The sequence below is a fragment of the Nyctereutes procyonoides genome, unplaced genomic scaffold (genome assembly GCF_905146905.1).
Source record: "Nyctereutes procyonoides isolate TBG_1078 unplaced genomic scaffold, NYPRO_anot_genome, whole genome shotgun sequence".
NCBI lineage: Eukaryota > Metazoa > Chordata > Mammalia > Carnivora > Canidae > Nyctereutes > Nyctereutes procyonoides.
In genome coordinates this window covers 25,083,522-25,107,472 of record NW_026575037.1, presented here as the reverse complement: position 1 = coordinate 25,107,472, position 23,951 = coordinate 25,083,522, and the positions used below count along the sequence as shown (strand labels likewise).

At 61.1% G+C, this 23,951-nt stretch overlaps 1 protein-coding gene across 1 annotated transcript in view; it reads left to right on the top strand.

Annotated features, from left to right (window-relative positions):
• CACNA1S (calcium voltage-gated channel subunit alpha1 S) overlaps window positions 1-20,432 on the top strand; it is a 64,127-nt gene extending 43,695 nt beyond the window's left edge. Inside the window, exons 26-44 of the mRNA XM_055319370.1 lie at window positions 401-559; window positions 1,973-2,083; window positions 2,717-2,800; window positions 8,457-8,513; window positions 9,294-9,422; window positions 9,601-9,666; window positions 10,204-10,295; window positions 11,095-11,254; window positions 12,366-12,493; window positions 13,233-13,329; window positions 13,567-13,669; window positions 14,479-14,580; window positions 14,881-15,005; window positions 16,188-16,316; window positions 17,083-17,333; window positions 18,669-18,751; window positions 19,347-19,438; window positions 19,641-19,784; window positions 19,904-20,432. Of these exons, the coding sequence (XP_055175345.1) occupies window positions 401-559; window positions 1,973-2,083; window positions 2,717-2,800; window positions 8,457-8,513; window positions 9,294-9,422; window positions 9,601-9,666; window positions 10,204-10,295; window positions 11,095-11,254; window positions 12,366-12,493; window positions 13,233-13,329; window positions 13,567-13,669; window positions 14,479-14,580; window positions 14,881-15,005; window positions 16,188-16,316; window positions 17,083-17,333; window positions 18,669-18,751; window positions 19,347-19,438; window positions 19,641-19,784; window positions 19,904-20,155 (2,364 nt within the window). The 3' untranslated portion in view covers window positions 20,156-20,432. The remainder of the gene's footprint in view (window positions 1-400; window positions 560-1,972; window positions 2,084-2,716; window positions 2,801-8,456; window positions 8,514-9,293; window positions 9,423-9,600; window positions 9,667-10,203; window positions 10,296-11,094; window positions 11,255-12,365; window positions 12,494-13,232; window positions 13,330-13,566; window positions 13,670-14,478; window positions 14,581-14,880; window positions 15,006-16,187; window positions 16,317-17,082; window positions 17,334-18,668; window positions 18,752-19,346; window positions 19,439-19,640; window positions 19,785-19,903) is intronic.
• The last annotated feature ends 3,519 nt before the right edge of the window (window positions 20,433-23,951 follow it).

The window sequence follows — 23,951 nt, the reverse complement described above, 5'->3', positions numbered from 1 at the left end:
GCCAGCTTGAGCCCTGGGCTGTGGCCAGTGTGGCCGAGGATGACCCCAGAACTTCCATCGCATGCCCAGACCCAGCCTCCAACACTCTCCCCATCTCCTCCAACCCATCCCCAACATGAAGCAACACCAGGGGGTGGTGTGGCCGTCTGTTCGTGGGACCCCGTGATGCCCAGAGAAAGCCCCTCAGAGACCTGGGTGGGGCGAGAGCCATGATGGAAATGGGCTGGGGGAGCTCATTCCCCCGAACAGGCCAGCAGAGCCCGTCAGCCCCGAGCTCCCGGCCACAGCTGCTCCTGGCCGAGCAGGACAGCGTGGGGGGCCCTGAAGCCCGTGCAGGGGGGCGTGGGAGCAAGGGCGGGCCCTCCTCAGGGCTGACGGGCCCTGTGGTGTCGTGTCGCAGCGCCAGTGCGTGCAGTACGCCCTGAAGGCCCGCCCGCTGAGATGCTATATCCCCAAAAACCCATACCAGTACCAGGTGTGGTACGTTGTCACCTCCTCCTACTTCGAATACCTGATGTTTGCCCTCATCATGCTCAACACCATCTGCCTGGGCATGCAGGTAAGGGCCCCCGGGAGACAAGGGCCTCATGGCCCAAGGCCTGATGGCCCAGGGCAGGGGGTGGGCAGGGTTCCTGTCTCCTTCCCCCCAAGACACCTGCTGTGCCGGGCGCTGTGCGGTGAGGTGCTGCGGGGGACAGAGGACTACACTGGTCCCAGGCCTTGCTGCCCGGCACCCAACGGTTATTAAGGCGGAGCTCGCCCCTACAAATAGCTTCGCGGTTCTGTAAACAGGAGACGGCTAAGCAGAAGGACGAGGCAGCGTAGGAAGTAGAAAGTGCCTCCTCGGCTTATGTTCTGCTGTTGCAAATGTGGGTGATTGAGTTGGTTGGAATTTTGGCTCCAGCCTCCAGAAAAATGGGCTTAATATTCACAGAACAGGTGTCTCCTGGGAGTTGAGCATACATTATAGACAATAGCAGCAGCAGCAGCAGCAGCGTTAGCAGACCTTAATTAAGCATCAGATCCCATCAGGCCTGTATAAATAGAATTGCGGGCGAGGCTCCCTGGCCCGAGGCGCCTCAGACGCACCCAACCGCGGGGCTCTATTGCCAGGTGATGAGGACGTGGACACGCAATGGCAGAGCAGCAGACCCAAGTCATACAGAGCATCAAGAGCAGTGGCTCAAGTCTGGGTCTAACCTGGGCGGTCCTGCCAAGACAGGGTCGGGTGGGGGCAGCCACCAGATCCTTCTGAACTACCTGGGAAGGTTTTGGGGAGTTAAGTGGGATTTCACCAACTTCCCAAAAAAGTAAGAGATCCTTAGCAAACGGTGGAAGGAAGTAGGTTGAAGGAGGATCCCGGTGGTGGGGCAAGGGGGCTGCGGCTCTCGCTCGACTGCCTCGCCGTCATGGGGCAGGGGGCAGAGTGCAGATGGAGTCAGCTAGGTGAGCTCGGAGGCCCACCTGTGCACCTGCGGCTGGTGATAATAGCCGCTGTAGAACCAGCGATCTTCTCTCCGAGTCCTGAGCTCAGATGACCAGATGGAGCCTGTCCCAGCCAGAGCTCTGCCGGGGGGCCTCCCCTCCTGGTCATCCCATGACAGATCTGGAAGTGAGCCCTGGCCTTGTGGCCCCCGTGTAGACCATGTGCTCAGCACGACCCTCTCCTCCTCCTTTCACCGTCTCTTTGCAGGAGAGGAGGATCCATCAGACTTGGTGGAGTTCAGGGGCTGGCCCAAGCAGGTGCCTCGTATTCTGAGATTATTTTTAAAAGTGAGCAGGGAAAAAATAAATAAATAAATAAATAAATAAATAAATAAATAAATAAATAAATAAATAAATAAATAAAAAAGTGAGCAGGAAGCCTGAGGAAGAGGGCTAGGGGCAGCCTGGAAGAGTGCGGATCTCTGAACCACAGCCTGCAGGGCGGGGAAGCTGGGCCCTTCCAGACCCGTCTCCTGCCTCCCCACAGCACTACAACCAGTCAGAGGAGATGAACCACATCTCAGATATCCTCAACGTGGCCTTCACCATCATCTTCACCCTGGAGATGGTCCTCAAACTCATGGCATTCAAGGCCAGGGTGAGTGCTGGGGCGTGGGGACCTGCTCATGGAGCACCCCCACCCGCTCTCGTGGGGGCCCCTTCATCTGGCACCGTGCTCACCCTTTGCCTACCTCCACCTTCAGACACAGGACATGAAGCTATTCAGGCTGCCTCTTCCCCGCGCCCTTTGTTGAACGTATCCCATGTTCCCCGCCTCCCCTTAAGCTTCTGAAGAAGAGGCCCAGGGCTGGGGGAGTATTTTGCTGTGTCTTTGGTCCCCCAGTCCACTCCCACCCCAATCCAGCCCCGTCCAATCCAGCCCAGCCCAGCCCAGCCACACCCTGGCAGGTCCACACTATGACGCCCCAGACAGGGCTTCGAGCTGGGGAGGATGAGAGAGTCCCCCACCCGGCCCAGGACCCCAAATCCTGAGTTCTCAGCTGTTCTCTCGCTCCCCTCCAACCACATCATGCAGAGCCCGGGGTGGGGGGTAGCAGGGTGAGTGGGCTCTCAGGAGCACTAATGGAAGGTAGTGCCATGCACACCCCGCCTTGGCCTGGCTTGACTGGTCTGCATTACCTCACCCGGGGACCACCGCCTTCTGCTGGCCACCAATGCTTCTCCCCCCCTAGAGCTCACCCCCTGGTTCTCCCATCACCGTCCTTCCCAGGGCTATTTTGGAGACCCGTGGAACGTGTTCGACTTCTTGATTGTCATCGGCAGCATCATTGACGTCATCCTCAGTGAAATTGATGTGAGTACCAGGCAAACAGAGCCACCGCTGGGGTGGGGTGCAAGCACTTGTTCGGTCCCTGGGAACGTGTGGGGCACCCTCTGTGTGTGCAGCATGGTGCCCCGGGGGTTTACAAAGATGGCCATGACGGGAGCCACAGGCCCACAGAGCGGACAAATAACTCAGATTCCGGGTGGACGTAATGCATGTGCCAGGCTGTCCGCGGAGAGGGCTGTTGTGGAAGGGAGAGGTCTTTCATGGTGGAGCGGTCAGGGAAGGCTTCCTGGAGGTGGTCCAAACTGAAGGAGGGGGAGCTGGGGATGGGAGGGAAGAGCAAGCACCCCAGGCAGGGCAGCTGTGGGAGAGCCATGGAGCAGGAGATGAATGATGGAAGATTCCAGGCACTGAGAGGCCTGAGCTAGCAGAAGCGTGTGAGCATGTGGGGGGCGGTGGGGGGCGGGCGGAGGTACGGCTGGAGAGGTAAGGAGAGCGGAGTGGGCCTTGAACTCTCTGTAGCAGGCAATGGGAAGTCACAGGAGGTTTTTGATCAGGGCAGTAGAAGGATTAAAGCTGTTCTTCTAAAAAGTCAACCTGGGTGCAAGGGGCAGGCGGTAAGAATGACAAGAATGAGGGGCCCCAGCTAGGGAGTGAGTCGTGTGTTTAATTGCCACCTAATACTTAGCAAGCACCTTGTACCCATGCTGGAGACACATCAAGGAACATGGGGGCAAACCCACAATAAAAAATGTCTAACAGGCAGGTATGCCCCGTGTGCATCGCAGAGAAAAATAAAGCAGGATGAAAGCTTAGAAGGGAGGTTGGTGTCGAGATGATATCTGAGGGGGGCCTGGGCGGCTCAGTCGGTGAAGCGTCTGCCTTCAGCTCAGGTCATGATCCCGGGGCCCTAGGATCAGGCCCTGCACTGGGCTCCCTGCTCAGGGGGGAGCCTGCTTCTCCCTCCGCCCCACCCCTCCCCCACCACTTGTGCTCTCCCTCCCTCCCTCCCTCTCTCTCTCTCTAACTCTGCCCTCTCTCCCAAATAAATAAATAAAATCTTTTTAAAAAATTGTATTTGGGCGACAACCTAAATAAAGCAAGGGGGAGAGCCACCCCGGTGTCGGCACAGAGCGTCGTAGAGAGAAACACGGGTGAATGCAAAGGCCCAGAGGTTGTGGAATAGCAGGAGGCCCTTGTGGCGGGAGTGGGGAAGGGTGGAGGTGAGGTCAGAGACAGAAGGCGGCGGCCACGTCACTTAGGCCCTTGGACGCCGTGGTTACGGGCTTGTGTTTTATTCTGAGAGAGAGGAGAGCTGTTCCGAGGGCTGAAATCTGGTCTGTTTTCGTTCTGAAAGGATCCCTCTGGCTGCTGCTGTGTCGAGAGCAAGTTGTGGGGGACACAGGGCGTCCTCAGGGAGGGCGGTGCATGATTACCCATGACAGGTGACCGGGGCTGCTGTGGACCTAGCAAGGGTCAGGGCACATCCAACCCGTTTGGAGGTTGAGCTAACAGAATTTGCACACGGCCTTGATTTTTAGAGTGAGAGAGAGAAAACAGATTGAGGGTGACTACAAGGATTTTTGTCCAATCCGTGGAGCTGCCCTTTACTGAGATATGGAAACTGCTGGAAAAGCAGGCGTGCGGCAGAAACCATCTGTTTTAGGCATGGTAATTTAGGAGGCTTACAAGGTGTCCGGATGGAGACACCAAGTAGGCTGGGATTTGAGTCTGGAGCTCAGGGCCTAGGGCAGGCAGTAGGTACGGATTTGAAGATAGTATTTAAAGTCTTGAAGGGGGCAGCCCCGGGGGACTCAGCGGTTTAGCGCCACCTTCGGCCCAGGGCGTGACCCCGGGTCCCGGGATCGAATCCCACGTCGGGCTCCCAGTGCATGGAGCCTGCTTCTCCTTCTGCTGTGTCTCTGCCTCTCTCTCTCTCTGTGTGTCTCTCATGAATAAATAAATAAAATCTTTAAAAAAAATGTTTAAAAAAAATAAATAAAATCTTGAAGGAAGGAGACATCTGCTGAGAAGGGAGGGGGTATTCAGAGAGAGGGGCCCAAAGTCTGGGAGGCCCGGGAAGCGAAGGAGATTGGTGCCCTGAGATCAAGGAGAGCAGACGAGTCAAGGAGGAGAACTGGGCGTTGACTTGATTTTGGCAAAGGGGCAATCAACGGGGACCTTGGTAGGAATTAGGGGGAGGAATGCCCAGTTGCCGCAGACCAGGGAGGGGGAGCAAAGAATGCAAGGAGGCACAGTTCCTTGGAGATGTCTTGTTGCTGAGAGAGACAGGACAGAAGCTGGGGGCCGGGGGGGGCTTGAAGACTCGAGAAACGGCAGCATATCCTCAGGCTCTGCAAATGTCGGGTAGTGAGGAAGTAGCTATAGGAGCAAAGTCTTTGAATAAACGAAAGGGCTTAGGACCCGTGTCCCAGGGGAGAAGCTGGAGCAAGAAAGCCGCAGTCCATCCGCGGTAGCAAGAGGGGACGCAAAGCCAGTGGGCATAAAGCAACGAGAGTCGAGAGTCGGAGCTCTGGTGGCAGGAGAGGAACAGAAAAGCTCAGGGGCAACAAGGTCTGGTGACGGCGACCAGGGGCCGCAGGAAGGAAGGAGTCCAAGGTGGCTCAGTGGCTCCCAAATGGAAAGGCTGGGGGGCACGCACTCCCCGAGATGCTGTCCCGGGGCTGCGGGTTGGCGGCCGGGTGCACAGGCGGGAATGGGTAGCGAGTCGTTGGAAATGCAGGAGGGGAGCCCAGGGTCACTCTGCATGGAGCAGCTGCATCTGCAGGGGCTGGGCCCCGATGCGTGGAGGGGATGGTCAGAGCCCGGGGAGGGGTGCAGGGAGGGAGCCAGCTGCCAAGGGGTTGAGATCCCACAGACTTCAAGGCAGCAAGGCCACTCGGTTTGCAATTTGGAAGCCCTCCGTGAACAAGGTGACACATCGGTAGCCTGTGGGGTTGAAGCCACTTATTAGGATGGAGCGGTGAGCAGAAAGTGGGGGGAAATGGGCGTGAGCACAGGAAAAGAGCTTTTGCAAGGCGTTCAGCAGAGGTAGCTGCTGGGCAGTGGCGCGTGTGCATTAATTTAGGGAAAGTGAGACGACGGACAGCGCAGGCGCAGAGAGAAACTCGTAGCGCGTGAGAGAAGATTGTGGAGGAAGGGGTCATGTTCGGGGGCGACAGCGAAGGACACGAGTCAGACCACGGGAAGGGGAAGAGCGTAAGCAGAGGCCGCACGGACGGTGAAGGGCGCAAGGGAGCAGGGGCTGGGAGGAGGGACGAGGGGTTCATCCCGGGCAGCCACGGGAGTGGCCCCGAGGACGGGTGCTGGCCCGCGAGGAATACCGAGGTGATGAGCTCATCGCAGGAAGAACGATGGGGTCTGGGGGGCCTAGTGAGCTCAGGTTCACCCTGGAGTCATGCTCGGTGACCCCGGGAGCCTGCGGGAGGAAACGGGACACCGGGCGTGGTCCTGCGGCTGGCACACGGGGTGGAGCGGCTCGGGGCGGAGCAAGGGCATTGCGGGCACTGTGGAAAGGGGCACACGAGGGCCCAGGCTGGGCGGGGAGGCGTGTGGCCCCAGGAGCTGGACCAGGAGGAGTGGGGTAGGGGCATGAGCGCCCGGGGGGTGAGGAACAGCACTGAGGGCAGCAAGGGGGTGCGGCCAGAGGGGTCCCCACGTTGGAGGTCTTCGGAGGTCAGCAGATTTGAAGCTGCGGGGGGCGGGGGGTCACTACGGAGTGAAAGAGGGGGGCACGGGGCAGGGAGGAAGAGATCCGAGAATTGTATCGCGGGAGGGGCGCCGTGAAGAGCACCCAGCCTTCTGAGCCGGCCACGCAGGCCACGCAGGCTTCTGGTTGGGGAGGGGGGGCTGGGGGCGAGCCCCAAAGCCAGAGGCCTCGCCCCGGTGTAGGCTGCCTTCTGAGCTGCCCGCTGCCCGATGATGATGATGGGCGCTTCAGACCCAGCCAGGCCAGGGGCGATCCCCATGTCCCCATGGTGGGTGGAGAGGTGGGGGGGTGGCCCAAAGGGACACCTGAAAGGGGGCAGGGAGGTGGGGGCAGCCGGGGGTACGGCTGAGGCAAAGTCTGGACCTAAGAGCAAGGGGCCCTCAGCCTGGGATTCCCTTAGGCTCTAAGCCCTGGCGGGAGCAGTACCTTCCGGGGAGGGCCTGGCCTGGGAGTCCTCTTCACCCCCGAGGCCACGGAAAGACCCGTCCGCTCCGATCCCGCGAGGGTGGTGCCGAGCACCGGCCCGGCGGGTCCTGGCGAAACCAGCCCAGCCCGGGTGGGTTCGTGGGTGTCCCGTACTCCCGTGGACGTCCAGTTTCCACTGGGGAAGAGCATCCCGAAGGCCCCGTGGCCGGAAAGCTCAGTTAGAAGAGAGAACGCACATAAACAGCCCAAACCTGCAGAGGCTTGAGGTCTGTGCGGGGGAGGCCCGGATCCCTCAAAACGCCTCTTTGTTGGTGGAGGAGCCTCTGGGTGTACCAGCGACGCTTCCCTGAAGTCACCTTAGGGCTTTACAATTTAAATATTGGTTTATGGTCCCGACATACAAGCCGGGGAGCTGAGTAGGGGCCACACTCGGGTAGCATTTTCGGCGACGGCAGGAACCTGCCCCGTCCAGGACAGTGGCCTCCAGACGCCCCCGTGCACACGGTCACTTGGAATGTGGCTGGTACCCACGAGGCAATGAGTTTCTGGTTTGATTCTGTTTCCGCCGTGACTCAGACACGGCCGTCCTGGCCGTCAGGGCTACGACACTGGTCGTCATCCTGGGCCGCATATTAAAATCACCTGGGATGCACTTAAAGGTCTGGAAGCCGCCCCCCACCCCCACCCCCACCCCGCCCCCCCCCAGAAGCTGACTTAACTGGCCTGGGTGGGGACCCGGCGAAGGAATCTAGTAAGTTCTCCGTGCGGTTCTGATAATGCCGGCGGGCCTGGGAAGCAGCGGCCCCGGGGAAAGCTGCCCCAAGACGGTGTGGGAAGCTTGCTTGGTGGGGAAGCCGGTGTCCCGGGAACCAGTCGACCCACAAACAGCTGGAAGATAGAGCAGGGACGTCCCCTGTCCCGAATTAAGGTTTCTCCTGAGAGGCGGCCCAGGGGCGAAGCTCAGAGTCACCAGAGACAGGGACGCTCTCGCACCGGCAACACCGGACCTAAGAGCCTGGGCACCAGGGGGAGGCCTCGGCCACGCTCGAGGGCCGGGGGTGCTGGAGAAACAGCTGTGGTGGGGGCCCCAGACCTCCCCGAGGGCCTCGGGGGCGCAGGGGCTGGCAGGCTCCCTGGACCCAGGGGTGCAGGGGTGTGAGTGATGAGCAGGGCCCCCAGGGACGCCCCCAGCACCACCTAACCCAGACACACGGGAGGAACCCGAGCCCCGGGGCCTTGTGGGCACGTCCCGCACATGGCAGGGACCTGTCCCCGTCTGGTCTTCCCTCCTCTTCGTGCTCCCTTGCCCCCAGCCTGTTGCCTCACCGCCCCTACAGCTTCGTCCTCACACCCCCCACCTGCCCCCCGTTGGCAGCCCCTCGGGGTCTCGATCCCCTGCCGCTCTTTTTCTCTCTTTTAACTCTTCTGTGTGTCCTTTCTGACACCTGTCCTCACCCGCCCCCTCCCCCTGTGTCCCTCCTCTCCCCTCCCCTCCCCTGCCCCTCCCCTGGTCTCTTCTCTCCACAGACTTTCCTGGCCTCCAGCGGAGGACTGTATTGCCTGGGTGGAGGCTGCGGGAACGTTGTAATTCCGGGCTGCATGAGCCTGCCCAGCACGCCCGCCAGCTCTCCGCCCTGCAGCCTGCATGCTCTCGCCTGGCCGTGGCTTGCATGGGGGGGCCGGCACCGAGGCTTCCTTCCCTAGAGCAGGCTCCCCGGAGGGTCCGGCCGAGGGCGGGGGCGGGGCTGCGGGGCCGAAGGTGCATGGATACCGTGGGACAGGGGGTGAGGGGTCTCGCTGGCCCCCTCTGCCCAGACGGGAGCGCCCAGCGAGCACCGCGACTGCTGGCCGGCACAGGACCTCAGTGACAGTTCGCTGGCACGAGGTCTTTGGGGACGCGGGAAGCCTGGCGGGGCTCTCCCCTCCCAGGGTTATCCGGGTGTCGAGGGCGAGGCTCGCCTGGCTTAGGACAGCCACGTGCTGGGGGGGCGGGTGGCCGTGTTCAATAGACGGTGACACAGCAGCCTCGCTCCAGGGCGACTGCCTTGAAAGTGTCCTCTGCTCAGTGGCAGCTTGAGGAGGTGAGAGGAGGCAGGAGCCCCCGAAGGGCAGGCAGGGGCCTGGCTGCAGCCTCCCCCGCGGCTGCCTCTCCTGAGAAGGGGCCTGCGGCCCGCCTGGCCCACCTCCCTCCCGGGCCCGAGGATGATGGGGCGCTGGTGTGCAGCAGGGGCCACGAGCGGGGCTGGCCCCCCACCAGGGACACCGCCCCAACACACACACACACGTCGCCCCTCCCGCCCCGCCCGCTCCCAACCCCTCCGAGGGGCCACCTCCAGACTGACCTCTGGGGCTGCTGGCCCGCAGGACCCAGACGAGAGCGCCCGCATCTCCAGCGCCTTCTTCCGCCTGTTCCGGGTCATGAGGCTGATCAAGCTGCTGAGCCGGGCAGAGGGAGTCCGCACTCTCCTGTGGACGTTCATCAAGTCCTTTCAGGTGTGTCTGCCCAGCCCACCTGGCCGGGGTCCCGGCCAGTCCCCACTGCAGCCTGGAGGGGCTGGAGGGCCTGGTCTCACCTGGGTCAGCCCAGGGTAGAGCCCCGGGGTGACCACAGGGCGCAGTGAGCTCGGGGCCGAGGGGGGGCAGGAAGGTGACCCTCCCTCCTCGCCCCCAGGCCCTGCCCTACGTGGCTCTGCTCATCGTCATGCTCTTCTTCATCTACGCCGTCATCGGCATGCAGGTGAGAGGCAGGTGGGCCCAGGTCAGGGAGGGATCTTGGCCAAGTGAGAGGAGGGTGTCTGCAGACCCCAGGGAGGCCTCCTCAGCCTGGAGGCAGGACCCTCCCCGTCCTGGCCACCCAGGTGTCAGAGGCACAACGGGAAGGACGTGGGTACCCTACCCCCGGGGGCTGCAGCTGGTCAGCTGGGAGCAACCCAGGGCGCGGTGGACAGCAGGGGCCACCCGATAAGAGCCTCAGGTGGTCTCAGTCGACCCTCTGGCCAGCCTCTCCCCCCGCTCTCCATGCTGAGTCCCTAAGCTGGCTTGTGCTGGGAAAACCTGTCCGCCTGCTTTCCTTTGGCTTGATGGGAAGAGCTTCACCCAGCCTTGAAAATAATCCAATTAATTTGGCTTCGGGTCGACTGTGGCCTGCGGTGAAGGGGGTTTGGAGGCGGGAGGGGGGAAGGAGGGGAGCAGGGCAGGTGGGAGAGGATGGCGGGGCCTGGGCGGAGGGGACGCTGGTCCAGGAGCCGAGGTGGGAGCCTTCCGTGATTCGCAGATGTTTGGGAAGATCGCCATGGTGGACGGGACCCAGATAAACCGGAACAACAACTTCCAGACTTTCCCACAAGCTGTGTTACTGCTCTTCAGGTAGCGTCTCGGGCTGCCCCCACCCCGTCCCCACCCGCCCACCCCCCAAGGCCCTGCAGGTGGGGTCCCCTTCCTGGCCCTGTGGCCTGTGCAGCCTCGAAATGTCCCATCGCTTATGGAAGTCAGCTGTGCTCACCATTCCGCACCCAGTGCCATTTTTAAAAAAGATTTTATTTATTTGACAGAGGGAGAAAGAGAACACAAGACAGGGAGAGGGAGAGGCAGGGTCCCGTCGGAGCAGGGAGCCCGATGCTGGGCTCGATCCCAGGACCCCGGGATCATGACCCGAGCCAGAGGCAGACGCTAACTGAGGCGCCACCCAGGCACCCCAACCGATGCCGTTTTTAAATTCATTTTCAAACAAGTGGCCCCACATCTTCATGTTGCCCCCCCCGGGCCCCAAAATGACATCACAGGTCCCCACGTGGGGTATGGCATGTTGCCCCAACCACATCCCCCTGAAGCAGGAGCTGGGGCCCCACATCCCTTCTTGGGGGCGATGGGTGGCACAGCCCTCCCTTGCGGTCCCCCACTGGTGACATGAGGCATGGGTTGACTTTGTCCCTGCAGCTAAGAAACCGCTTTCCTATAGTTTAGCTCCTACTCCTAGTGCCCCGTAGGGAGCAGTGGAGCCGCGGCACAGAGGGGAAACTGAGGGCCGCCTCACACGGAGCTGCTTGGTGAACCCAGGGACCTGCACTGCCTCCTTCGGGGGCGGGCAGGGGACGGGAATGTGTGCAGAGGGGCTTGGGGGCGCTCCCCGAGAGCAGACAGGCCACCGGGACCCTGTGCCGTCCAGGTGTGCGACAGGGGAGGCGTGGCAGGAGATCCTGCTGGCCTGCAGCTACGGCAAGTTGTGCGACCCCGAGTCAGACTACGCCCCGGGCGAGGAGTACACGTGCGGCACCAACTTCGCCTACTACTATTTCATCAGCTTCTACATGCTGTGCGCCTTCCTGGTGAGCCGGCCCCCGGGGTCCGCCCTCCCCTTCCCGCTCGGCTTCTGTGTCTCGGGGATTGGCCTCGGGGACGCAGGAGAGAGGACGCTCGGCCTAGATGGGCCCTCGTTCCGGTCATCCTGGGTGGCGCCCGGCTTTGAGGGCTTTATCATGCTCCGGGGGGTTGGCTAGCGATTAGAAACCAAAAGAATCAGAGTGGGGCTCTGTCCTAAACGGATAGGGGCTCCCAATAAAGCCACCTGCCCCTCCCTACCCATCTGAAGAGAAGGTGGCCCCACTGAGGGGGTGCGTCCCTGTGGGGCTGGAAACAGCACAGATGGTTCTGAGACTCCGGGACGGCTGTCTGTCCTTGTGCAAGGCAAAGAGCCAGTGGCATCCATGGGTCTGTCCTTCCTTCACTCTTTTTTCCTTCCGGTACGTGGTCAAAACTGCTGGGTGAGCGCCCGTGCGGCCCTGGGCTCAGTGCAGAGGGCGGCAACACGCTAAGACCCCGCGTGGCCCTGAAGGAGCCCGCTGGGTACCTGGGGGAGTCCGTGCAAGCAAGTCTTGCCGCTCAAAGGGGCGCTCGCTCTACACTGAAAAGGCAAGAGCAGTAATGGGGCCGGCCCGGTGGGACACTGAGGGGGATCATGTTTCTAGGGAGGGGGCAAGAGGCTGAGATTGCAGGCACTGGAGCTGGGTTTTATTTTTTTATTTTTTAAGATGTTATTTATTTATCCATGAGAGACAGAGAGAGAGGCAGAGACACAGGCAGGGGAGAGAAGCAGGTTCCATGCAGGAAGCACAATGCCGGACTCAATCCTGGAACCCCGGGGTCACACCCTGGGCCGGAGGCAGACGCTCAACCACTGAGCCACCCAGGAGCCCCTTGAGCTGGGTTTTAAAGGACGAGCACCCAGGTCCCTGGCACAGGGCACTGACTGTGCAGGAGCACGGGGGTGTGACAGGGAGGGACTTGGGGGGGACATAGGTGGTTCAGAAGGGCTGCAGTGAAGGGCCCGGGTAGGAGGGCACTCTGGCCCCCTTACCCAGTAGACACCTCCCAGCCCCCACCCTACTCCCATCATCCCCTGCTTTTCCACGGTGGGAGCCCTCGGTTCTCCTCTTGCAGATCATCAACCTCTTCGTAGCTGTCATCATGGACAACTTTGACTACCTCACACGGGACTGGTCCATCCTGGGCCCTCATCACCTGGATGAGTTCAAGGCCATTTGGGCAGAGTATGACCCGGAAGCCAAGTGAGTCCCGTCTGCACCAGCTCTGTGTAGGGCCCCCCGCAGCTGTCCCCTCTTCCATCCTCCACCCCGCCCTACTGTCCTATCGGGAGTCCCTCTCCAGCTTCACAAGAATGAGTGGGCTTCTTCTCCCTTTATTATCTGAGGTCCCAGATCAGAAAATTGGGAGTCTCTTAGGGTTGGAAGGGAGCCCACCCTTGAAGCCCCCCAGGGCTGAAAACCCCTCGGCTTTCCTGGAAAATGGTCGTCCAGCTTCTGCTGGGACCATCCAGGAGCAAGGAACCCAGTACGTCAGCAGGCCCTGGCTGACCGGAGCTGTAGGCCACCCACCAACAGCGTCCTAGCTTGACAGAAACCCAGAGCCACCCGGCCCACCCCAGACTCACCGAGTCAGGATCCCCATTGCCTGTTGAGCTCGTCCCCGGGGCATTGGCCTGGGGGTTAAACCTGGGGAAGCGCTACTGCTTTACTTTCTTTCTAAAGGGGTAACAATTCATATTTGACGGATGTTGCCCCGGCGTCAGGCGCTGTGCACTGCGTACGACATCTCATTTAACCCTCGCACCAACCTATGAACCCAAACATTGTTCCTTCTTTAAAGAGGGGGCTCAGCTTCTACTTCCCAAACCCGCTTAGTAAATAGGCAGCGTCCTGTGCGGCCTGGCTGCCCCCCTTGGGCTCTTCTCTGAGCGGGACGAGGTCTGGGGGCTGCGGGGACCCTCGGCTGTGTGTCCCCCTGCAGGGGCAGAATCAAACACCTGGATGTGGTGACGCTGCTGAGACGCATCCAGCCCCCCCTGGGCTTTGGCAAGTTCTGCCCACACCGGGTGGCCTGCAAGGTAACCAGCGCTGCCGGGACGGCGCCCCCGAGCAAGGCGGGGTCTGGAGCCCTTGGGACGGGGGGCTGAGGCCCGCTGAGGAGTCATTTTCGAGCCGTCCGCTCCCGGGCCCGGGTCCCTGGCTGAGGGCCTGGAGTCCCCACGCGTGCCCTCGCCAAGGGCGTCCCGAATCCCCCGCACCCCGGCCCCGGCCCAGCCCCTCCCGGTTGGCAGCGCGACCCTGCGCTCCCCCCACAGCGGCTGGTGGGCATGAACATGCCCTTGAACAGCGACGGCACCGTCACCTTCAACGCCACGCTCTTCGCGCTGGTCCGCACGGCCCTCAAGATCAAGACGGAAGGTGAGGGCTGGCTGGGCGGCTGCGCCCCTTGTTCCCGAGGGTGCGCCCGGGCCCAAGCGGATCCTCAGAGGAAGAGTGGAGGAGGACCCGGCCTGGCCGCTCCCTCAGGGCGCAGCTCGGAGCTTCCCTAGGGGTCTGCTTGGGGCCGGAGCAGCACAGCGCAGGGGTGGGGGCCCCCCGAGTGGTCCGGCGGCGCAGAGGGCCCCCCATGCTGCCCCGGGCAGGCCGCGCCCAGCTCCCCTGACCCCCAGGTACCCAGCCCAGAGCCGGAAGCCTGGGGTTGCTGGAAGCTGGGAGCGGGGAGCGGCCGCGGGGGCCCTGGGCGTGTTCCGGGCCCTCACCAAGGGCTGGGCCATCTCAGAGCCGTCCCGAAGGCATCAGAGGGGCCACAGGGCAGGCTCCCTTGGGGGGCAAGGAGAGGAGGGCCAAGAGGCAGGGTTGGAGGGACCGAGGTCAGCAGCAGGACGGCTGCCTGGGGGTCCTTGGAAAGGATCATGGGGCGGGGGGCGGGAGGGGGCCGCAGACAGCCCGCAAAGGGAGCCACTGCGACCACAGGAAGCCAAGGCTCGTGGAGAGTGGCTGCACGGCCCCGGGGTTGTGTGGCCCCAGGGCTACGGTGATGCCCGTCCCCCCACCCCCCATTGCCCGTGCTTAGCACAGCAGCTGCCAAAACCCACGCACCACACAAACAAAAGCTCAGGCAATGTTTGTTGAGGGAGGTGTTCGGAGAAGCCTAGGTGGCTTTGTCAAGTGCCGTTGACTTGGGCTGGGGGACTTGAGGGCCGCCTCTGCCCGTCCCTTGCCCCCAGGTAACTTTGAGCAGGCCAACGAGGAGCTGAGGGCCATCATCAAGAAGATCTGGAAGAGAACCAGCATGAAGCTCCTGGACCAGGTCATTCCTCCAATAGGAGGTGGGTACTGCTTTGGGAGACCAGAGTCCCGGAGCAGCTGAGCAAAGGGGACCAGGGACTTCTCCGGGAAGCCCCGTGGGAATCTGAGAATGGCCCCCAACCCTTTGTAAATACCTTGGATAGACCCCAGGGTGGCCATCAGGGCAGGAACCAGCCTTAGGATGCAAAGCGCCCACTGTCCAAGTCAGCAAAGAAAGGAGAGTCCTGATTGGCCCGGTCCTGCCCACCCCTGGCTCCCACTCGGAACCGGGTGCAGACTCTTGCCCACCCTCAGGACATCCCTTGTTGGCTCCTCTGCAGATGATGAGGTGACTGTAGGGAAGTTCTACGCCACGTTTCTCATCCAGGAGCACTTCCGTAAGTTCATGAAGCGCCAGGAAGAATATTACGGGTATCGGCCCAAGAAGGACACCATACAGATCCAGGTAAGCCCACCCTGAACTCCAAGGGACTCCACTGAGCCAAGTCCCCAGGCTCCAGCTCCCTCTCCGTGTCCTTGAAGGCCAGTGATGGAGGCACAGAGGGAAGGAGGGAGCCAGGGTGAGAGAGGAGAAGAGCCAGGCGCTCCTCCATCTCTAGATAATAGGACCAAAAGAAACGGGATTTGTTCAAAAGAGAGATTTGAGCCCTTAAAATGATCCCCTGGTATGCAAAGAAATTTAGAACTTTGTTTCACCTCTTCTGTTTTTTATTTCTGTTTTTTTTTTTTTGGTGTTAATTCGGAAATATACATGCACTTGGGCTGTGTGCTCAAAAACGTATTTCAGTTGCAGTTTTTGCTTTAAAATAATCTCACAGGTTTAGAATTTGCATGTGTAAGACAAACACCCTTTTTTTCGGAACCATTTGAGGGTAATTCCCAACATAATGTTCTATCAACCCAGAACGTTCTCCATAATTCTCCTACATGACCATGATTCTGGGCAAGGCAAGCCCCAGAGTCAGGAAATTAACTTTGGGACTTTCCTATCATCAAATCCTCAGGCCTCATATGAATTTCACCAGCTGTCCCAGTAACGTCCCTCGTAGGAAGAGGATCCGATCCGGGTTCACGCAAAGCGTTTAGTTTTTATTTCCCTTTAGACTCTTCCATCCAGAATAGTTCCCCAGCTTTTCTTGGCATGACCTTGACCCTTTTGAAGATTATTACCAGGATCCTACAGTCTGAGTTCATGTCATGTTTCCTCATGATACGTTTAGGATACACGTCTCGGACAGAAATGATGCTGTGTTCTCATTGCTATCAAATGACGCTGGTCTTAGATCGTCCCATTGCTTTGGTCAACTCAAAAAAATTATATTAATGGCATGACCAGTCAAAAGAGATCACTTGTCTAGAAGACTGTGCTGAGTAAAAAGATCTTTCTACCTGGAGGCCCGGGAGGGTGTAAAATCACCCATGAGGTTGAGAGAAGACTCCTTGGGAGCCATTAGGGTTTGGGCCATCCCGGGGGTCAGAGCAGGACCTGCTGGCCTCGGGGAGCCCTGAGACATTGAATATCCCGGAGAGAGTGGGGCTGGAGCTGGGGCTAGAAATGAGCGAGGCCATGGGAAGCAGTGTGGTCTCCCCTACTAGACTGGAGGGGTCACTGAACCTCTGTCCCCAGGCTGGACTGCGGACCATTGAGGAAGAGGCAGCCCCAGAGATCCGCCGTACCATCTCAGGAGACCTGACAGCTGAAGAGGAGCTGGAGAGAGCCATGGTGGAGGCTGCGATGGAGGAAGGGATATTCCGGGTGAGTGAAGGCTGTGACCGTGCCACGTGTTCTAGGCACAGGGAGCAGCAACCGCCCAGGGAAACAAGGGCCAGGAGCCCAGCCCTATAGGTGGGGAATTTGGAAACCAAAGACACCCACAGCCCACATCTCTTGGGACTCAGAGTCAACGACCCAACCTACTGCAGTTGCTGAATACAATCGTACCCTCCTCCCTCCCTCCACCAAGCCTCACGCCTGTCCTCACCACCCCTTAAGCCCCGGTCGGCATTCACCTCTTGGAATCCCTTCATCACCCCATGCCCTGCCCGCTTCCAGTTACACTGGTCCTCAATCCTTAGCTCTGTCTGGTGTTTTTTACGACACTATGGAACCAAAAGGTCTTTAAGACCAACCAGTTAAAACTTTTTGGGGTTATCCCTGAGGAAATGGCAGCCCAAAGAGATGATATATCACTCAGCAAGTTAGTTTTAGGGGTGGGACTAGAACCAGGGGGTCCCCAGACTCCCAATCCGGTGTTCTTTCCATGAGAAGGGATTTCCCCATCTGGATGTCTGTGTCTCCTACGTAGTTCCCTAGATGCGTCCTGTCTACCTCACTCAGCTGAGAACTCATTGAAGGGGGATGATCTCTTCTCTGACCCTATAGCCCAGTCCATTCTCCTCTGGCCTTACGGGATTTGTCTTCTAATCCATCACTCGTTCCCAGGATGGCAGTCCTCATGCACGCTCAGCTCTCATCCCCCAGTCACTGTCCCCAGCCCTGACGCTCTCCTCCTTGCTCCTAGAGGACCGGAGGCCTCTTTGGCCAGGTGGACAACTTCCTGGAAAGGACCAACTCCCTGCCCCCTGTCATGGCCAACCAGAGACCCCTCCAGTTTGCTGAGATAGAGATGGAAGAGCTGGAATCACCCGTCTTCTTGGAGGATTTCCCTCAAGATCCTAGAACCAACCCCCTTGCTCGTGCCAATACCAACAATGCCAATGCCAACGTTGCCCATGACAACAGCGACCATAGCAACAGCCAGGTGTTTTCCAGGTAGGGGCAGCAACAGCCAGCTTTGGATGGCGGGGTACTGGGGTCGGGCTGGGAAAACATGGCTAGAGGGTTCCAGGCTCTCTTGGATGGGGCACCCTAAAATGCATAGACTGTCTTTGGCTTGGCTGCCTTTGTGTCCTTCTGGATCCATCCATCCTGCACCTAAGTGCAAGAGGCTAGGCCTGGACTGCAGAGACTCCTCTGGCCGGCAGAGAGCAGCAGCGGCACAAATGCCCTGGGTTCCTCTCCATCATCTGCCGCCGGTCTAGGAGCTGGGACCTACGGAACGAAGTAGGTTAGGAAGAGGGCGCTGGTGTGAAAAACTGTGGAAGATTAAAGTTGAGCTGTTGCAGTTGGGTCCCGGGGAGATCTCACTGCTGAGCGGGCCCTCTCTCTCCCAGCCTGAGCTGTAGACGAAATACAATCTGTGATTATGAGTATCGTGAAAGACAGCAGGATGCGTGGGGGAGCTTCTCGTAAACCAGCACCTGTGGACTGAGGTCCAAGCAGAGCTTCTGTTCTAGAGAGGAGGCCAGGTGGCGGGAGGCCTCTGAGACCTGGAAAGGCAAGAGCCACGCGCCGTCAGACACGGGCAGGACAGGGCGGACACCCGGCGAGCAGCTACTCCCCGCGGCCGGGGCTGCCTGCACCCCCTTCCCCTCAGAGACCCACAGGGCTGGAAGGGCACCTGTGCCCCGGGACCCCGTGGTGCCAGGTGCTCTGGGAACACAGAGGCATCAGTCCTGAGCCCGGCCCTGAAAGGACTGTCGTCCTCTAGGAAGATGTTGTCCTGTGATGTGACTGCGACCAAATAATCACAAAGAGCAGGTGCCCTGGGAATGCAGGAGTATTGATCGCCAGGCGCTGGAAAGGCCTAGAAGAGGGCTAAGCAATGTTTCTCAGCCTCCACTGAGCACTAGAGCATCTAGGGAGCTTCCAAAATTGCAGTGCCCGGGGCCTCACCGCAGACTCTGGGGATGGGACGCACCCACTGCTAGTGTTTAAAGCTCCCCAGCTGACCCAGCGTGCCACCGAGGTTGAGAGCCAGCGTCCTAGGGGCTGTGAGGCTGGGCCTCGGAAGATGAACAGGATGTGGGAAGGGTACAGGGAAGGGCATCCGTCGAGCAAAGGAGAGGAGGAGGGGATGTATTTGCCTTGTTTCTCTAAGAGAGCCGGGACCGGCTGGGCAGAGAGCGGTGGGAGCAGCAGCCCTGGAGTCAAGACGACACCCACGATGGGTCCAGACCCGGAGGGGAAGGATGCCTGGGAGCACAGAGGGCAGGATGGCGGGAGACGCAGGCCTGCTCTGGCTCACCAGCCTGGCTTCCCTTTCAGCATCCGCTACGAGAGGGAGTTCCCTGGAGAGCCAGAGCCGCCTGCTGCCAGAGGAGCCTTGAGCCAACCCCGGAGGGTCCTGGGTCAGTCTTTCCGGTGCACCCTACAAGCTGAGCCTTCCCCCCAGAGAGGCCTGGGGAGCCTCGCTCTCCTCTTATACTTGAGGCTTGGGCGCCCGTCGTGATGGGAGCCAGCTGGGCTGGGATGGACGAGTCGTCAGGGCCCCCTCCTCATCCAGGAAGAGGACAGAGGTGCCCTCTAGGTACCTGAGTGAGGTGGGAAGGGAGCACCCCAGGAAACTTGCACCCCACACATCCCGAAGGACCGCCCCTGGACACACTGACCCCTTGGGCCCGGGACCCTCAGAGATGGTGGCAGTGTCCCAGCAGGCCTCAGACTGCTGGGTGTGACCAGGAGCCTGGAGGATGCTCGAGTTCAGTGGACAGGAGGGCCCTGCTGCCCAGGGGGCGTGCGTGCAAGGGGACAGCGCAGGGTCCTGCCCGGCCCAGGGGTGACTGGGCCTCGGCATGTGCACACACCCCCGTTGCGCCTCCCACCGCCCTGAGGCCCTCCAAGAGCTCTCGGGGCCCGGCTGCCGGGCTGAGCGGAGCCCTGTGGACTCGGGGTCCCTGGCGGTCGTCAGCAGCCCCTCTTGCCCTTGCGGCATCTTGCCCACAGGACCCCATGGCAGGCCCTGTGTGGAAAAGCTGAAAGGACAGAGGACCCAGAGAGAGATGCCCAGACCCCAGGCGCCTCCCGCCCCCTGCCAGGTAACGGGGCAGAGGCCTGGGAAGGAAGTCTCCAGGGAGGAAGGGTGCCACTTTGCCGTTAGCAACGGGACGGCCGGGCTGCTGGCTCGTGCCCTCCCTGTGGGCCTTGGCTCGGGCTTCCTCTGAAGAGCTGGAGTTTCCCTGGATGCCAGTGGGCTCCAGCATCCCCCTTGGGGTCTTTGCTTTCGTGCGTTCGGAGCAGTGTGCCGGGCCGGAGCGTCCCCTGCCCGAGGAGCGGAGTTGCCCCCCGCCGGGGTCTCTGCCTCAGGGAGCGCCCCCCAGCAGGAGGCCCACGGAGAGTGGCTGCAGGTGCCCGACCCCAGCTACGGCCCGGCTGGTTCGAGAGGTGAGGGGGGCGACGGGATGGAGCATGGGCTGCTCTCGGGGGTGGCCCGGGCTGGCCAGGAGAGGCGGCCCCCACGCCTGCTCCCCGGGAGGGCCCACCCCGCCTTCGTCCTCCCGCAGGCTCTGGTCCGAGGAGGCCTGGACACCTTGGCGGCCGATGCCAGCTTCGTCATGGCGACGGGCCAGGCCCTGGCAGACGCCTGCCGGATGGAACCCGAGGACGTGGAGGTGGCGGCAACAGAGCTGCTCAAGAAACAAGAGTCCCCAGAGGGCCGGGCCGGTGCGCTGGGACGCCAGAGCCGCGGGTCCTCGCTGGGCAGCCTTGACCTGCATCTGGGCTCCCGGGAGACCCTGGTGCCCCCCAGGCAGTGAAGGCCCACGCCGCAGCAGCGTGGCTTAGGGCTGCCATGACCACCGGAGAGGGAGGGGGTGCTGGGCCGAGAAGGCTCCGCGTCGGCGGCCCCGGCTGAGCAGGGGTGCTCAGGAGGAGGCGGGTGGACAGGCCCTCCCCCCAGCAGCAAGAGGCCCGGCTGGATGGAGCTTCTAATGTCATTCAAACAGGGCCAGTCCCTGCCAGTGTGTCTGGCGGAGGGCCACTCCCGCCAGCGGGACATTAAAGTCTCCAGGCCCAGGACGTTGGCACCTGGCCCCTGCTTGTCTTTTTCTTTTTGGGGCGGGGGTGAAACTTGTCCTACTCTTCTTCTCCTTATTCTTCCCTCTTCCCCATTCTATTTCCCAGGAGCCCCGCTCATGGTGGGCTTGGGAGCCTGGGCCCAGGGGGAAGAGGGGCCCGTCGTGGAGAATATGTGGATGCTCCTGGAAGTCGGTGGCCGCTTCCACTGGCTGGGGCCCCGTAGCCCAGGAAGGCCTGGTGGCCTTACAAGCCACGGCCCCACATCCCAGGTCACGGCCACAGCCAACCTTCTTGGCCAGAGTCCACTGCTGACATGGGCCTCCGATCCCTCAAACGTTTGTGCCCCCGCGTATCAAAGACCTGCAGCTCCCAGGCTCCTCTTTCCCACACCAGACAGGAGGGAGGAGCAACTACGACTGACCAGGGGGCTCCCAGGCGGCAGCCAGACGCTCCCCTCGTCCTACGTCCTATGTCCTACATTCGGGGCATGTCCACTGCAGTCCATTTTGTCCTCATCCCAGCCTTGAGAGATGGGGCTTTTTTAAGTATTTAAGGATGCTGCAGGGGAGGCCCAGGGGGTGGCACGGGGTGCCTGTGCTCACGGGGCCACGGAGGCTGGAGTGAGGCCCGTGGAGTCCCAGCCATGCCTTTCCCTGGATGCTCTTCCCTCCTCTTGCCACTCCTGGGAGGAGCTTGCCCAATGCTGGCTTGGGCCACGTTGACCAGGGAGCCCCGCAGCCCCCTGCACAGCCCCAGCCAGGCCCCAGGCCGTGGGGACCTGCACATCTGCGGCCCTGGACGACTGTAACTCCCTCCCAAACCTCAACACCAGCGCTTCCCCCTCTTCCCCTTGACAGCCTGCTGTCCTCCTCCACAGAGAAACAGAAGCCACCATGGGGCTCCCCCCGCCTCCCGCCCACCCAGCTCCTCTTACCAGACTGACCAACGTGGTGGCCTTGGTCTCTTGCTCACCTCCTCCTGCCCTGACGCCGTGGAAGCCTGGGACCTCCTCCAGCCAGCTCCCCGATTCCACCCGTCTCGCGTCTCCCCCTCGCCCCGTCCTCCCTCTATCTGTGGGTAACTTTCCAGGTGTTTCCACCTTAACGTGTCCTTGCAGGCGTCCTGTCCACCTGCCTGAGGCTGGTCTATCTATCTAGTGCGATCCTGAACACCGGACTTCTTCCCTGAGGTGTCTCCTCATCCACATTTCCATCTTAGCTCCCATTTCTCACCCCCACGCAGCCTGCCTTCTGCCCCACGTTCACCAGTGTCTCCCACAACCTTGTTGCCCATCCAGGGGGCCCCGAGTCTTTATCTTCCTTGATTTCTAGGCAGCATTAGGTAGGACTTACCCCTCTCTCCTTCCTGACCTGCCCGCACCCCTGGCTCTCCCAAATCCCCCCTACCTTTCAAGTGCTCCCACCCAAGGCTTCCCTGTGAGCGCTCACCTGGCCCAGCTACCTCTCCGTGTGGGGTGATTCCTCAGGGCTCTGTGTCCTTGATCCCTCTTCCCTCTTGGGAAGTGCCCCTGGATGCTCTCAGCCACTCGCTCTCAGCTGCGTCGGTGGTGGCGTTCATGATTCCCATGGCCATATGGCTACAGCAAAACTCACATCTCTGTGTCCTTCTCCCCGACAAGTCCTCACGTATGTCCTACGTGTGCCCAAAGTGCATCGTGTCCAAATTCAGCCTCACTGTCCTTTCCCCAAAGGTTGCTGATCGCCAGGAACCACCTCCCCGCCTTGTTCAAACCAGACGTCTGGTGCATCCTGGGCTCCCAGCTTCCCCCACGGTCTCACCCACCAAAGTGGTTCCCAAGCCTGTCTTCATATCCACAATGACTTTCCTGACATGTTCAATCAATATTTTAGGCCCCTTCTTTTTCCTTTTTTTTTTTTTATTTTTATTTATTTATTTGAGAGAGACAGAGAGTACAGGGGTGGGTGGGAGGGTCAGAGGGAGAAGGAGAAGCAGGCTCCCCGATGAGCAGGGACCACCCCCTCTCCAGGCTGCAGGGCTCAATCCCAGGACCCTGAGATCAAGACCTGAGCTGAAGGCAGACTGAGCCACCCAGGGGCCCCGTGTTATGCACCTTCTATGGCAAAAGCTTCCAAACTGCCCTCCCGTCTTCCTCTCCTCTCTTCCCCGTCTGTCTTCCCTTGCTTACAAGCCTTGAAGGCACCCCGAAACCCTCAGAATATGATACTAAACCCTTGCCTCTGCTTACCCGCTCCCCCCCACCTTCACACGGGGCCCCTAGCCGTCCAGCTGTCCTGCAGGCCCCTCAGGGGGAGCTGCCCTCACCTCTCACTGCTCCACCACTGTCTCTGCAAAACCGCTGAACCCTCAGCCCCAAGGATCCCACCCGAGTCGTCTTTCAAATCTCAGCTTCGCGGCTGGTTCCTGCAGCGAGCCCTCCCTGACCAGCCCCCTGAGCCTGGCCTGGAAACATGGGCACCTTTCCCCCCAGTGGGGCGGGGACTGGGGATCAACCCACACCAGGGGCTCGCTTCACGGAACCAGGAGTGGGTCCACCTTGTTCGAAGTTACCCCCCAGAGCTGAGCACCTTTCCACGCAGCCCAGTGATTCCACAGCTGCTCAACACATGCAGAAGCACGGCCCTCCCCTCACCCGCTCCCGGCCCGGGCACCCCCTGGGTTCTGCAGCCTCCCCTTGGCTGTCTGTGGAGGCCCGGGGAGGCAGGGAGGAGGCCCTGTGCCTCCAGGGCAACAGCGGGTCTTCACCTCAGCCCTACTGAGCTGTGGGGCTGCTCGAGAAAACCTGGAAGGAACAGTGTGGAAGGACGAGGGCTGAGGCGGGAGCCAAGGGGAGCAGGCCGTGCGCGGGGAGACGGGCCCTCTGACAGAGCCCAAGGGGGCACCTTCTGTCCCTGCGGGCCCCCGCCAGAGGCAGCGTGTGCTGGCCCCCTACTTGTCCCTGCCGGTCCCTGCAGACCTGGGGTCCCCCAGAAGCGGTGGTGGGGTGGGGGCAGCAGCTGGAGGAGGAGGGCACAGGGCCACAGCCAGCAGCGGACTAGGCTGTGGGAAGCGCAGCGGGAGGCCCCCTGCAAAACCAGTGAGGGTGGCTGTGGCTGTTGGGGGCTAGTGGGATGTCATCGGGGCAGGGAGGCCCCCCCAACGGGGCTGAGGAGTCCGTGAAGGAAGTGCATGGCGCCCTCCGCAGCGTGTTCCAGGGCGCAGCCCCGGGCACCTGGGTCCCAGGCTCCTGCTTCCATGCCACGAGGCCACAGGCCCAGGCACCTGGGTCCCAGGATCCGGCCTCCACGCCACGAGCTCAGGCAGTTCACGGTCCTCTCAAGCTTCCGCTCCTCCTTCTGTGAAATGGGGGATGAAGTCCCACCTCCAGGGTGTTGAAGGGGGGGAGGCGACCTCGTAAAGCCCTGGCCCTTGGTAAGAAACTGCTGCTTTGATTCCAGCGAGCGAGCAGGCCCTTCCGGGTGGGCGCTGGGCTTAGGACGTCCTGGGCCCCATGGAAGGCCGGGTGCCCGCAGCCGGGGGGCTCAGCCTCAGACG